The 15,725-nt window shown below is 38.9% G+C and overlaps 2 protein-coding genes across 3 annotated transcripts; one reads left to right on the top strand and one right to left on the bottom strand.

The window, feature by feature from the left end:
* Positions 1-83: 83 nt before the first annotated feature.
* On the top strand, positions 84-8,899 carry LOC131771189 (von Willebrand factor A domain-containing protein 7-like). Its single transcript, XM_066171827.1, is given in 11 exon segments — positions 84-379; positions 382-605; positions 607-1,064; positions 2,833-2,990; positions 3,357-3,461; positions 3,922-4,548; positions 4,865-5,089; positions 5,362-5,942; positions 6,304-6,481; positions 6,788-7,419; positions 7,682-8,899. Coding segments are annotated over 11 exon segments (3,753 nt in total). The 5' UTR covers positions 84-216; the 3' UTR covers positions 8,084-8,899.
* On the bottom strand, positions 8,725-15,560 carry LOC131771213 (sodium/hydrogen exchanger 9B2). Of its 2 annotated transcripts, none has more exons than XM_059086987.2 (8): positions 14,864-15,560; positions 12,323-12,498; positions 11,906-12,012; positions 11,394-11,546; positions 10,517-10,625; positions 9,816-9,952; positions 9,463-9,543; positions 8,725-9,338 (listed from the first exon to the last, which is right to left on the bottom strand). In XM_059086987.2, exons 1-8 carry the CDS (start codon positions 15,457-15,459, stop codon positions 9,153-9,155), a joined length of 1,545 nt encoding a protein of 514 aa, XP_058942970.2. In that variant the 5' UTR covers positions 15,460-15,560; the 3' UTR covers positions 8,725-9,152. The 2 variants fall into 2 exon arrangements, with proteins under 2 accessions (XP_058942970.2, XP_058942977.2); XM_059086994.2 differs by having other exon boundaries at positions 8,725-9,268.
* Positions 15,561-15,725: the final 165 nt, after the last annotated feature.

The raw sequence follows: 15,725 nt of genomic DNA, 5'->3' as shown, positions 1-15,725 counted from the left end.
CTATACAGGCCTGCTGTTTACCGGACATTGCAAAATTTAGTTTCAGATGCCACGACTATTAAGTCATTTCCTTATAGAGTTCTTAGCATTTGAATGATCCCCTCTCATTAATTACCCGACAATCTTTAGTCGTATCATTTACAGGAGTTTAAGACTGAAGCACTACTTACAATTATTAGACATTTTTACCAGTGCAGCCTTTGAACCCAAGTTTTCATGACAGCTGGAAGTATGCAAATTTTTGCCGCGTGTTTTATTTTAGCGCCTTTCCTATCTTTTACGGTCCATGCATTTCTTCCAAGGATTAACTCAGCAAAACAAAAATCAGAAACAAAGGATCACATTTTGATAACAAGAAATGGGTTAATTACGACAGTTATACACTTTTCTTCGACAACTCCCAGTATTTGAAGAACGAATCCTTGACTGATTTTCTTCAAGGTGTCCTATCTGAATTAGGAGAGGAACCGACTGCAGGCAAAGATGCTATGAACACCATCTCTTCGCAAATCAAGTTCATCAATGCCATCAACGAGATTCAGAGCGCTAACGTGGAAGTGGATCCCTTAAACAGGAAGGCAGAGGAACACTTTGATGGCGAGCAGTTTCCAACAAGGCGCAAAGCGCCTCATCCGATTGCGCCAAGAGCTGATAACTTCCCTTCTGAAGGGTGATAAGCTAAAACATGCTCGGAACTTGGCAGGTTCCGCGCTGCACACTTTACAGGATTTCTACAGCCGCTCAAACTGGATAGAGCTTGGCAATTCGGTTCCATTTGATGCTTTGGGTCAACCCGGAAACGAGATTTCGGAAATATTCGTTGCAGGACCGAATGAAGCAACATGCACGAGCTGTCTCTCAGACCAAGACAGAAATGATAAATGTGGGACAAATCTGATCACAGGAAAACTTACGAGCGGATATCGGTCAGGACAAGACGTAAGGAAACCGGTAAAAAAAGGAAAGTGTAGCCACGGTGGAGGAACAGACGACAGTCGTTTTCAGTCTGCGACGGGTGGAATTAACAAAGATTCAACGTCGATAAAGGAATCGCCCCATGCAAGGTATGAGACCTTTGACAAAGAAAAAAATGCCATGTATTAGCAATTTCGTGCTGTAATTCTTGTAGCACGATCGCATAAAATAATGCATTCGGCTAAGGTGAAGATCGTAGTAGTGTAATTTGATCGTCCGGGTGAGTGTAGGTGAAGGTGAAGATCCTTAAAAAAAAACTCACAAGATTCATTATCTTTTTTAGAGAAGTTCCTATAGACGTAGAAGAACGTATCTGTATGCAATTTGGTCGAAATGAAAGTGAAAGTGCAACTACCAAGTTTACGAAACTTCCGGGTGCTTGTCAGCGACTATTTTGAGCACGACAGTTGGTAAACAATAACGAAAGATCATTGCTATAATTAGGACCGGAAGAAGTCCGTTTCAGACAAGACGGGCAATTGACATAATATAATATCTTAAAAACGAGCCTTTGTTATCAGCCGCTACTTGAAAGTACAAATACTGAAAAAGGGTCAAATTAGAGAAGACCTTAAGTTTATCTTCGGCGAAGTGTGAAATGAGCTTATCTAATGAAAAGCATCGGTGGAAAACCGTCTGACGTCGAAAAGACATCCTTTAAAGCTGAGAGGGGTGAAAGAGGGAAGATGTTTATATAAAACCTGATGTCTTCCATCTCAGTTTCGCCATGCCGTATAACATCGAAGGAGGGGTCTTGTTTAACCATACAGTTTATCAACACTATATAACGATGATGATACTATATAATAATCACCAGCCTTTGTTTATAAGTAATTACTTAACACAACAAACCCCACATGGATGTACCAGAAGTGTCAAATTGGCATATATTGTAATTCTGTTTTTGGTGATATTTCTAATGTGCTTTTGTAAACAAAGCAAATGAAAAGAAACCACGAAAAGATTTCATGCGTCTTGCGAAGAGAGACGTGTTCGTGATCTCAGAGCTCTTTCATCTCAGTTTCATCATGGAACGTTGAACATCGAGTCCATAAACAGTAAGCGAAAATTCGATTTGTTCACTCGAGGAATTGATCTTTCCTAATCGTTCGCACAAAAATACAGCTGGCTCATTCGAGTACGAATCGGTTCACAGAGCAGGAGAAGTTTATACGCTTTTATGAATACAATTAGAGTGCTGTGAAGCAAAACTAGTGCAATGCTAGAATTTATATTACGAATATACTACGAAAATGCAATGATTCAGCCCAAATATCACTGGGGCCAAGAAACAAATTATACAAGGAAACGAACTCGAAATGAAATTTAACCAACTGTGAGCTGAAAGAACAATGCGTTATTTAGCTTTGTAAGAGATAATTCAAGTGTTAGACTTGGGTAATGAAAGAATTTTCATTTAATATTTAAGTGAGAAGACTACGAAAAGAGGTAAATTTTTAAATCAGTCTTTAAGGAAAGAAGTGCGAGCATGATTTAGTGCTCGCTTCGAGGAATCAAATGTAAAACACCAGACCCTCGGATTGTTTTCGTTGATGCGTCACGTCTCTGCTCCAGAGCATCATCGGTAACATCTACGACAAGCAACCTGCGTACTTCTTGGATGGGCAGTATTTAGTACTAAAGACGCTTCTCTAATATGAACCTACTTTTAGCAAGGCTATCCCTTGAATTCTCTGCAGCATTGCGGTTAAACATTCGAGCTCAATCTTGAGGACTGCATGGGGCACCTTTTTTTGCATGGTATTCAGATTTTCTCTATCCTGTCACGCTCGTTTCAAAACATGTAAGCATTTTCTTTAATTTGACGCGCACGATCGTGCTTTCGCTTAAATGTAGCCTTCATAAAGTCGCGGCTGATCTGGCCCTCGAAGCAACTTATCTTTTTCTAAGCGACGTCCGTTCGACGGTTGGCGACGACATCTTCGCCAAGTTTCTCAACTTGAAGTCAGACCAGAGCATGGCTTTGGTAATTGATGTATCAGGAAGCATGAGCGGTGAGTCCTTTGAGCTTTGCGATTAAATTACTGAAGGAAAAAAAGTGGGAGGGTGGGAAGGTACGGGGGGGGGGGGGACCTTCGAGTTCGTTATGAAATGATATAAGTAAACCTTGGTTTGCAATGTCATTTGTTAGGATTATTTTGCTTGTTCAATGATTGTATTTCTCTATGAACTATTTGTTTTCTCTAAAAAATGACACGGTGAGTCTAGGTCAAATTATTTATAAGTGTATGTAATACAAAGGCCCTGGTTAATTAATTCTTTGCGAAGTGTGTGCTCAACTTCGCAAAATCATTTTATTTGTACAAGTGATAAGAACGTCACAATAGTTACATAAAGCATTTTTAAACCTTTCAAAATAGATGAAATCGAGGAAGTCAAGAGAGTCTCAATTAAATTCGTTCGCAACACTCTGGAAAAGGAAGGAGTATCCTTCACGTACATACTTGTGCCGTTTAGCGATCCAGGTAAGTCTGCGCTTGAGACAAGTGAGCTACACAATCGGCGCTCTTTCCGTTTCTGTGACCTTTAAACCTTGTGTATATTACAACACCTCTTGGATGGGACGCTAATCAATCTTATGAGACCCACTCCCACCCTTGCCTCCCAAATATTTCGTCAGTTATCTGTGAGTGTCCCCTGGTACCCTGGAATACCCTGGAGAGGCATGTCAAAATATCTTTCTCGCCCAAGTCTTAACACAATAAACCAGGAAAATGCTCGAACTCTGGCCGGAAAATGTTTTCAGTTTAACAAAAGAAGGTCGTCCGTAAATCAACTATACTGAGGGACTTTAGGAGTTGATAAACTTTAAACAACGTGCTGTTTTACTTGGACTCACAAAGATGAGGGCTGACTCCATGAATTTAACTTGGTCTACGATTCGCTATGGAGAGATGTGTTATTAGCTCATATTTTCTCCCACAGAGGTTGGCCCTGTCACCGTGACAAACGACCCCTATCAAGTGATCAACGCGGTAAAAAATTTAACTGCAAACGGAGGCGGAGATTGTCCGGAGCTGGGAATGACTGGTCTTTATCAGGCTCTTCTCCACTGCCTACCTGAAAGTGTGATCTACTACTTTTCGGATGCAGATGTGAAAGACTTCCAGCGTGAAAATGAGGTCATGTCCCTTGCGAAGGACAAAAAAGTTAAAATATCTTTCATTCTAACTAGTCAGTGTAGCCGACGCAGACGGGATTTGTCAGCGAGTCGTATCCAGGACGTAGCGGTCGTCCCCAAAGAGATTCATCGAGTAAGGAGAAATGCTCAAGGTCAGGCACTTTACCAGGCTCTCGCCACTGAGACAGGGGGACAAGTCCTAAGAACTAGTAAGGCTCAAGTAGCTGATGTTGTCAAGGTGATCGATCCTGCTGGTTCATCAAACTCATCCGTGGCTCTGCAAGAAGTTGAATTGCTAAACATTAAAGAAACTTCAGCACGTTACTTTAGCAGAGTTGTTTATATTGTTGATATCGACAGCACACTAAAGAGTTTAGTTCTCATACTAACAGCTGCTGGATCACCAAATTTACAAGTAACTAGTGTTGAAGGTAATGGAGCAGAAAAGAATGGTTTTAACATGAAAAAAGTGTGACTAATGTCATCATTATTATGATCTTCATCATCCTTATTCACCGCTATCATTACTGTCATCTTACTATAGTAATGATGATGAAAATAATGGTGATGGTAGTGCAGGGGTATAGAAAGCGTGCACGAAAAAGCCTCTTTAAAAGAAAAAAAACCTCATTCATTCATGTATGAAGGAGAGAGGTAATTTGATTTCAGATTGTAATGCCAACAAGTCTAAGAATGTAATCAACTAGCCTATGTAATATTCAGTAATAATCTTTGTTTTTCTTGAAGGAAATTCAGGAATGCAGGAAAATATCATCAGCTCCTCTAATGAGCTTCTAATAAAAGAGATCGCCAATTTCAACAGCGGCTCACTGAAGCTTACCGTCAGCTGTCAGGGTCCCTATACATTGCAAGCTACTGGTTCCAGTTCAATCGACTTTACATACCAGCTTTTGGACGTAGAGGACGAGGAACGAGGAAACACAAGGCGAGTGCTTGGAAATCCTCTAAGAGGTAAGACAGTCACAGAAACCAATCAGAAGAATGCAAATCACACGCTTGCGTATCGATAACCTTCCAGATTTGTATAACTGAATTGATAAATTCTCTTTCAAACAGCCTTCAGGAAGGCCCTTCTCAGGATAAGTTAATGCGAAGTATTTGTTGAAACCTTAATTTAAATGATAACTCGCTGCCTGACAATCAAGCTTTCACGGCCAAGGGCAAGTTTGAACTTATTTTTGACAGGGAAAAAAAGCCAAGTCCTTTTGTTCACTCCATTACAGGTCAAACTTTGCTTCTTACATTGAACTTCGTTGGTCAAGAAATTGACAAAGTGACCAATTTAACTCTTGTTGGCATTGACGGAACAAGCTTGGAAACCTTCAACATAACACAAGGAGAAGGGTTCTACCAGGATTTCTATTACGTCAAATTTATTCCATCGGCAGACAAGTTTAGAATTAAAGTGACAGGTTTTGACACAACAGGAGCCAAATTTCAGCGGGTGAAACCAACTTTATTTACTCTTGGTGACGTCAAACTGTCCCAAAACGTCCACAGTAGTAACAGTTCAAACGCCATTTTCCCAGGAGAATCTTCAGAGTTGGAAATCAGCGTTGTAAACACTGGAGATTTTCAGCAATTGTATTTCAATGCTTCAGATGATCTGAACTTTTTCAGGAGTATTAACCCATCCCAACGAAGCTTAGGAAAGAATGATTCGCTTCTTCTTCGAGTTTTTCTAGCAGCTCCGAGTGACGCAAAGTATGGTGTCACCAGCACTGTCACGGTATTCGTATCTCAGGATTCGGGGTTCACTCAACTCGTGAATTTCATGGTCTTATTTGTTACTGTTGCTTCAAAGGTGAGCGAAATTAAAGAAAAGTTTGCAAAGTTCAAAGGTTAAAGGCATTTTGCGAGAAGAAACATAATCAGAAAACTCTTTCAGTGGAAGATACACGTTTAATAAATTTCTTCTCCTTGGAGGCTATTATTATTTATCACTACTATTATCACCTGGTCCTAAGTCATCATCACCATCACCATTATCACAACTGCTATCATTATCATGATCATTAATACACTAAGCTCCTTGTTGAGTCGTTTTCTTCCACTGATTCGTCGTTATGTAAGCGAAATGGTGAAAAATGTCAATGTGAGGAAATATCAAAGAAAAACACAGACCTAACTTTCATTCATGTGCCACCGTTATTTGACATCAACAGGCCCCAGATCTCTCCCCACCATTATGTAATGTAACGAGCCAGAGTGGGTCATGCGCAGGGGTATACGGAAGACCTGAGTGTGTTTCCAGCACGTGGGTTGCGCATGTCACGTTCAACGACTCCGGAGAAGGGCTTTTGTCTGTTACGTCACGAGAAAATCGAAATGGAACTCTCAAAGGTAAATGGAGTCATTCCTCTGGTTTTTTTTTTTTTGAGTGTCTAATAATCTCAAATGAAAGTTGTTCCTAAGTCACGCAGGAAATTTCTACAAGGAACCGAAAATTTGCGACTTCTTGGAAGGATTCTGCCAAGACTTCCGATCCAATCTCTCAAAACAGATAATGATCAACTGGTAAAAATCGCCTAAACTAACATTTCTCTTATGACTTTCCATGCGCAGATAAAAAATTTCTTTTCCGGGATTGATATTTGCGCAATGCAAATCAATAATTTTTATCACTATTATTACTTTATTTTCGTTCAGTGGCTGCTTTCAACCAGGGAGCTGCTAATACGCCGATTTCAGCATCATTCACATCCAGCTGTTGCCATCCAAAGGTCATCTTCGTCGGAGTGGATCTCGTTGGAAACATGGGAACTTGCTCTGTAAGCCTCGTTCCAGACATCGTGTCATTTAGAGTCCATCCAAACACCTCCGATGTGACTCTGTACCCAGGAGAAACCATAAAGGTACCTTTCACACTCGTCAACCTTGGCTCCAAAGGGTCCTTTTTGTTTCGAGTGACTAAGACGTCCTCGCTCATAAGTTACGTCATCCCCTTCAGCCTCTCTCTGAAAACAAACGCAAGTACTACAGGTCACGTGGTTATTGCTTCACGTTTTAACACCAGTGAGGTGAAGACAATAAGCGTGAGGGCTATTGCACAGTCAGATGCTGTAAATGTTAAAGAGGTGAACCTGTTTAATGTTACGGTTTTTGTCACGCCACGGGGACAACGAATAACAAGTACGCCTGGAACATCAACGGCAGCGCTCAAATACATCCGGTTACAGGCAAATGTTCCCACTCATGACTTGTCTTTGGAAACTGGAGAAAGTTCAAAGTTCAACTTTACAGTTATGAATTTGGCTACGGCTGAAACTTTCACCTTCCATGTAAGTATATAGTAATTGGTAATAAATGACATTCAATCAAAGCCAATTTTAAAATCATGTTTGACAATTGCCGGGAAACATGAAATATAATCTGGACAAAAGACTTCCTTTCATTCCATAGAGGCACTGCTTATCCGTTACCTTTTTATTAGTAACATCCCTACTTGGTGAACATATCACTCAAAGCTTGTCCATAGTTTTGGAGTGATGAATACCACCACGATTGCTCCTATTTAATCAGTTTGTTGCTTTCTATTCCCAGGTGCTGACATCACAACCTCGTATAAATGGTAATGTTGAACCGTCTCCAATATTTATGGATCATCAACAAACTACTTCATTTCTATTAAACCTTTCATCTGAGCCCAACACCCCTCTTGGCATCGTCACGCAAGTCAATATCACAGCAACGCCTGCGTCACAAAATGCCGATGTTAAAACGTTAGTCATTTTCTCGTTGACTGTGACAATCGATCGAAATACCTCATCAAAAGATAAAGAATCGGGGGAGAAGAGCCGAGAGAAAGATGATGGAATGAAAAAATGGCAAATTCTTTTAATTTTCGGGACGTCTACGTTAGCGATTCTAATCATTACCTTTTTGGTAATACTGGGAGTAAGTCGCAGGTATTGCCGTAGAGGAAGGCCTGAAACCACCCAGTAAATAATGCGAATATCAACTTAGGCCATGAACCTGACGATGTGATCGCCAGTACTTACACCTAACTCTAACGCCAAGAAATCATCCAATACATGGCTCGATCTTGTAATCGCTGAGCATACTCTGGAAAGCAGGTAATTTAGTGTTAACAACTGGGTTGAAAACGTAAATTAGCCACCGTAGAGGGTAAAAAAGATGACGTTTCGACCCATTTGTTAACACTAAATTACTTGCTATACTCTCCCACCGACGCAGCATCACAGTTTCTTTAGAAACTTACCCCTTCATTCATACTCTGGAAAGTTGACTGTGCATCACAGTCAATTAGTATAGAAGGACACTTTCCGTTTGATTGACACGGAGTTGAGATCTCATCCATTGCGAGCATTATCGCATATTTTATTCTGTTCATCTTTTATTTTTTCATCAAAGTATAAAATACACTTTACTTTGATTTACCCACGTTCTCAGAGCCACAACTTTAACTTTCGCTGTTCGTTTTCCTTAAGGTTTAATTTTGTTTATTTCTTTACTTTTCTGTTTTGTTTTGTTTTTTTTCTTTTTCGCGTTTGGTCTCACTTATGATTTGTTTCTGTTTAATGTTTGTTTTCCACCGATTAGTTAATAACATGGTTTTTTTATTGTTTCCAACAACTTTTCAGTTTTTCATTTAGTGTTAGTCAGTCGTGTGTGACTCTCTGCTGTAGAATAAGAAGCATAGTGGACATTGAAGATCAGTAAGTTATATGCTTCTGGTCAAATGCTTGTAACAGTAGCGCATTATTCTAATAAACTATTTAATGAATGCATTTAATGAAAGCCGCTGACTTTATTTCTAATTATATAAATCTGCGTGAGTGCACTAGTACTTTTCTAAGTTTTTTCAAGTTTAACTTGGCATTTTCGTTGTCAATTGCGACTATAAAATAATTATTTCATAACAAAACTGATAGTCTTTTCTTTTACCATTTCGGTAAATTAAAAATATGCAACTATAGTTCAGTACTCTTCAGCTTTGCTTCGCTAAGTAGTCTGTTCTCGAAATCGTAAAAAAATATTTATAATAATAATATTACACGGTGCTTTCTATACATCGACTTTCCCTCCTTTCATGGGATCCGGAAGATTTCTGTAGAACACCATCGACCTCAACTTCTTGAGGGAGACTGCGCTCTAACATTCGCGGTCCTGCCAAAACGATTCCAATGGCGCCGATGGGTGAGGTGATAAGAATAACCAGAACAGCAATGGTCAGAATCTATCATAACAAATATACAAACAGTGGAAGTATCTTTTAGCTTGAAGATTAATAGGTTCCTTCCAACATCAAATCCATAAACATAATCATAAAAGAATTCGTGCACTCTAAGAAAGCAACTCACCTGTATTCCAAACTCCTCTTCAATTTGCCCTGTGAAGCCCTTCTGTCGAGCTAAGTCCAGCGAAACAGAACCAATGGCGGCCTAAATTTCGCACACGGTTCAACAAATAATTAGAACATTCAATAGATTCGTTCCGTCCTTTAACCTTCCCCTTCCCCTCCCCTCTCTCTCCCACACCCCTCCCTCCTTATCTCCCTACCTCCATCTCTCCTTCCCTTGCTACCTCTGCCTCCACCTATCCTCCATCTCTCCTTCCCTTGCTACCTCTGCCTTCAGCACGCCTCCTTTCTAAAGGAACTCCCGTACTCTGCCAGATTTAATACCTGTTGATATCCTGTGTATTTTTTACATACCTGAACCGTAGCTTTTGGTGACCACGCTATGGCAATAAACAGTCTCTCCTTCAAACTGAGGTCATTACCAAGCAAGCCAAGATAAGTGGCGAAGAGCCGTATAACCAGACTAACAACCAAACTTGCAATACCCGTTCCTACCAGGAAAAAAAAGGTAAAAAATCATTTTTAGGGTTAGGCCAATTGAGATGATCAGCTGACTGTATTCAGTAACTCATACGACAATGAGCCAATACTGACACTTTTTATCAACTGAACTCATCGGCAATTTGATTCAATCAGGACTGTATACCTCCTGTTTAATTATGACATAATAATAATAATAATAACGTTAGTGTTTGACTCTGGAATACAAAAAAGTCTATCGCCATGCGACAAGTAAAAATCACCAACTCTCTAGAATATTACCACCACCAAGTGATACCTAATAATTTGATAATAAAAATAACCAACAATAATAACTTTATTTGTTACTTCTTCGAGGGGTCTTTCCCTAGCCAATGTAAAGAAACATTAAAAAAAAAGAAATAGACAAAAATTTTGTCATAGCCCTTGCGGGCACAACGTGAACCAGTTGGGTTTTGACAAAGATAAGGAGTTGACCTTGGGGGGACTGGGAAAAAATCCAGATTGAAGGTGAGCAACAACCATACTAAAGTTTCAACACCCCGCCTGTAGATTATTCCATTGTAATAACTCACCAACAACCTTACTGTTCATGTATTCTACACTGACTTCAGCCCCCACAAGGCCAAACAGTAGTGGTTCAAACACTTGCCATACTAGAGACATCACCAGGGCTACAGGGACCTACAAATGAAAATAAAGCTTAAAATAAGGATCTCTTATCCCATGTCCAATTATTAATAAGAATTGTTTCATAACTCCTTCAAAATGAACTTTTTTTTTCTAAAGGAAAAAATAGGGGAGTCCTTTTCATTGAAAAAATCAATGCCATCCATAATGGTAATGGGACCAAGAGGAGTCCAATTATTGGGTCTGTAATCAATAATACTAGTGATTAGCAATGCCCTATTAGTGCTCAAATTGGGCTGGCAATAACCAATCAAATTCAAGAATTTTGTTATTAATAGTTCTGATTCATATAATAATAAAGTAAGTCAAGTTAACCCAACCCTTCACACATTTATTTTTTTGTGAAAGGAATTTCATTTGATGAACAGATAAATATTAAGTAAATCAATGATCCTCACAGGCGAGCTGAAATTTGAGCAGAAGAAGCCTTCAATGGTACTCAGACTTTGACATGATTTGCACCCCTGCCTCCCAGATAGTAGTTGGTGCTACCACCAACTGAGCTATGAAGCCACACATTGTATGGAAGCTGGGCACATTTTAGAGGGTGCATTGTGGTTGACAATGAGGTTTCCTATGATTTTGGAATTTACTTTCAACTGACCTGCAGCTACTAGGTTTAAGATAGAGATGTATGATATTCAAGAAGACAGGATAGACTGGCTGGTACACTTGATACCTTACAAAGTCCACATTTCATTTTTCAAACCATTTACCTTCCCATCAATTCTAGGCAGTGTTAGTTGACAAACAGTAATGTACCTTCCCCTGCTGTGTCCAGCCATAAGCAGCAACAGTTGACATGGTTAGGACCCCAAGAGCCCCAGCACCAGAGGACTTTGCCACATTACTTCCAAATACTGATAACAGTGAAAGTGACAGCAGAATCACTACTCTGTTTTGAGCCAAGTTAGTCTAAGGAAACAAATGCAGAGATGGTAAAGGAAATCAGTTACAAATTAAAACAGCTAGGCATTTATCAAAAAGCAGTGTGGTGTATTCTGCGATGGTACACCTTGAAAGTCAGCAAAATTGCAACAAACTTAGTAATACATACTTAAACAAACTAGGCCAAGTCATCAGAAAATGTTTAAATTGTGAAAAAAAGAAAAAGGGGATAAAAAGGCTGTCAACACATCTGTTTTAAATACTATTTTTTCATCCAAACCAGAGCTTAACCACAGAACAAACACAGAAAGAAATAACACTCTGGTAGTTTAAAATAATTCAAAAAATTTTTGAATTTTCTATTTAAGCTCTTCATTACTGTTTACCTCATTCTCATTAGGAAAATACCAGCAAATTAAACCAGCAAGGCATCCAAGAATTATTCCCAGAGCCAACTCTATTGGTCCTCGGAATATGCTGAATACGAGGTTACCTTAAACATAATGAAATACGAACTGAGTAAACTGTGAGAGTAAAGTCAACCAACATGCCTTGAAGTAAAGAAAGATCCTTGCAGGAGAGATAAATTGAATAAATTAAAAACATAGGCTTTGAGGGGCCCAGTCCAACCCATCCCTCCCAGATACTAGTTAGACAGTTAGGTCTCCTACAGCTATGAAGTGACCTGTAGGGAGTGAGGCAAATTTTACAAGGTTATTCATTACTATAAAAAACTCTGAATTTCAATTAATTAAAACCTGAAAACCCACAACTGATCTGACTAAACAGATCATTATTTTTACCTGAGCCAAATGCTATTCCTAAGCAGATCCCAAATGCACTTATGCAAAGGACATTGTCAAAGGAAGCAGCAGCCATGACAAGGGTTGGTATTCCTTTCTTGACTCCATAATGCTGCTCTTGTAGCTCTAACAAACAAGGTATTACAACAGCAAGAGAAACAGCTGCTTGAACAAATCTAAAAAAATGAAAGTAAATAAAAAAAATCATTTCCATGTTGAACATGGAAATATCAACATTTAACCAGCTTTAGAGGTCAACATAATGCAGGAGCCTCTTATGAAAAGGTATCTCTTTTTTAACCTGGAAGAAAAGTGTTTTACAGTACTGTTCAATCAGAGTGTGCAAGAAAGATAACTGTGGCAACCTTTCTTTCTTTTTTTTTTCTTGTTTTTTGTTTTTTCCTTTATCAAATGGAATCCATTGGTGCTTCAAGAAAGAAAATGAAGATGCCATCCTTGCCCAATGATTCTTGCTCTGAGCCCTTGGAGAGTGAGGATGGAAAGGATGTGTTTCAGGGACAAGGATACAGGCTTACTGATCTAGAGAGATTCTCCTTGATGTTCTCTGAAGGACATGTTTGTAAAGAAGGTGTGAATTTACTTGGTTCTGTGTAACCAACTTAAAGAGCTCTTTTAGAGGTTTTCATTTCAATTCCCAAAAACACTTATTTTGTACCTCAGGATGTATTAGTTCAATTAATCTGTAATTTTCAGGGCTGTATCCTCTCATTGAGTTGAGTTGGATTAGCAGACAATTTCTCCATAAGTTGAATTTTAAGAAAGTTATTGTGAACTCACCTAATAATTTTGGTGAACTTTGGACGGGTACTGTGCCCATAATATAGATGACTCCCAAAATTCCCCACCTCATCCAAGAGAATGACCCTAGTACTTTGTTTTGACACTAAAAGTACTTGATTTCATGCAATCTTAGTACAGTTATCTTTTCTCAAGTATACCTAGGTTTTTCACACCATGAGGTTGACAGATTGATCTGGTGTCAAATAACAAATTAGTTTAGGGCAACATATTAGTTATATTCATTGTCTGTGATTCCTAAGCTTTCCTTTGGTTTATAAGTTAATATGGTTCAGAAATATAGTTATTGAGGTAATCTTGTTTGAAAAGAGTGTCTTTTTTCATGTTTACCCCCTCCTTAAGACTAGTCTGAGTCTGATCATAATCTAGTCCTAGACAAGTTAAACACATATATTTTGGTCCTCTTATCTTTGAGCTGCACTGTAGCTAGATTTTTTGGAAAATGAAAATCTTAATACTAACTTAAAATCTGAAAGGAAAATTTTTTCTCCCAGCAGAAGTAGTCCTACTAAAAGAGGATGGGTAATTCTCATTTAGCAATACAAAAAAGGTTTTATCATCATTTTTTTAGGTTTGGTTCAGTTTTTCTTTTTAACTTACTATGAGGTTTTTTCTTTTGGCCAGAAACCCATTGTCACCTGTGTTGTTTACACCGAGTGAGCATTTAATCTGACCTCTACATCCATTCTTTAATAGTTAACATCTTTGGTGGTTAAGATCATGCTTCATCCCATAAACTTTTCTTTAAGTATGCTTATTTTCTTGTCAAAATTTTGAAGGTGCCATAACATTCTTGCCAAGATCTTCAACAATCTTCCATTTCCTTGCCAGGATCTTCAAGGATCACTAACATTCTTGTCAAGATCTTTTAGGATCTTCAAATCTCTTGCCCAGATCTTTATTTTGCTTGTCGAAATCTTCAAGGAACCTACTTTTTCTTGACAAGATCTTCAAAGATCTTTCAATTTCCTGCCAAGATCTTTAAGGGTCTTTTATTTTCTTTCCAAGATTTTTAACTTTCTTGCCAAGATTCAGGATCTTGGCAGGAAAGTAAAAGATCCTTGAAGATCTTGGCAGAAAATGAGAGATCCTCAAAGATCTTAACAAGAATTCAGAAGATCCTCAAATAATTTTCAAAGATCTTTATAGAATCTTCAAAGTTCTTGTAAAGATCTTTGAAGATCCAGAAAAGATCTTCAAGGATCTTGACAGGAAAACGAAAAATCCTTCAAGATCTTAGCAAGAAAATGAAAGATCCTTAAAGATCTTGCCAAGACCTTTGAAGATCCTTGAAGATCTTGGAGAGAAAATGAAAGATCCTCGAAGATCTTAGCAAGAAAATGAAAGATCCTTGAAGATTTTGGCAAGAAAATCAAGGATCCTTGAAGATCTTGGCAAGAAAATAAAAGATCCTTGAAGATCTTGGCAAAAAAAATGAAGGATCCTTGAAGATCTTAACAAGAATTTTGAAGATCTTCAGAGATCTTCCAAAGATCCATGTGAAGATCTTCGAAGGTCCTCATGAAGATCCTGTAAGATCCTTAAAGATCTTTGAAAGATTTTCACTAGGGTTGGTTAGCATGACACAAAACTTAATGGAAGGACATGGAAGAAAAGTGGAGCTTTAAAAATGGGAGGGGGAGTTGATAAGGAGTTGGTATGAGTAGGTAAACTAATCGACTTTGTAATTCTTTAGCAAGAGAATTAAAGGCATGTACATACCCAAGTTGAAAAGCCCAAAGCCATTTCATGTCTAAGAGAAGATGCACGAGTACGGCAGCCATAACAGCTTCTAGTATACAAGGGAGAAATGCTAATCTAGCTAGAGTAAACTTCAGTCTTCTCAATGCAGCTGTGTTTAACCCGAGTCCTGAACGAACAAGTATCACAACTAAAGCCATACTTCGTAAGGTAGAGGACCAGCGTTTGTCGATGTGGCGAGCCATGTCTATACCGCGCACGTTTCGCAGAAGAAATCCTGCCGCGAGCATGCCCAGCAAGGGAGGAAGGTGAAGATAGGGAATTTTATTAACGACGAATCCACACAAACTTGCCGCAACGATCACTATAAATATTCCGAAAATATTTCCACCAGGTAAAGCATCGGCACCAATAATGGACCATAGCACTGCCCAAATCAAAACAACTATGAGCCCTCGTGTCAAAACCCGTCCGAAAAATCGGCTTGTAGGTAAAACGAGTCCTGCTGAAACAATTCGCTTTTTTAATTTTTCCATGTGAGTTGTTGACGCTGTTTCATCGATCGAGGATTGTTGGGCAGCTGATTCATCATTTGTATTCCCAGATTTTGAATCCATATCTTTTCCCCACTTACACTGAATTAACGTTGATCTGGTGTGAAAGAAGTAATTCACTATATGTTATTTGCTGCCCCAATGTGTTTTCTTTCGAGCATCTTTTAGCCAGGCGCTCTCTATTCCGTCCCAGTTCTCTGCTGAATAAAAGTTTTCGCTGTGCACAGGACACAGAACAATGCACATGAGATGTCCACAGGACACCCGAATCGACCGTCAGCGACTAAGGAAGAATTCCTCGTTAAAATACAATTACAATAATAGTGATT

The sequence above is a fragment of the Pocillopora verrucosa genome, chromosome 9, assembly GCF_036669915.1.
Source record: "Pocillopora verrucosa isolate sample1 chromosome 9, ASM3666991v2, whole genome shotgun sequence".
Taxonomy (NCBI): Eukaryota; Metazoa; Cnidaria; class Anthozoa; order Scleractinia; family Pocilloporidae; genus Pocillopora; species Pocillopora verrucosa.
Note: the sequence above shows the minus strand (reverse complement) of the source record. Positions and strands in the feature narration are given on the sequence as shown.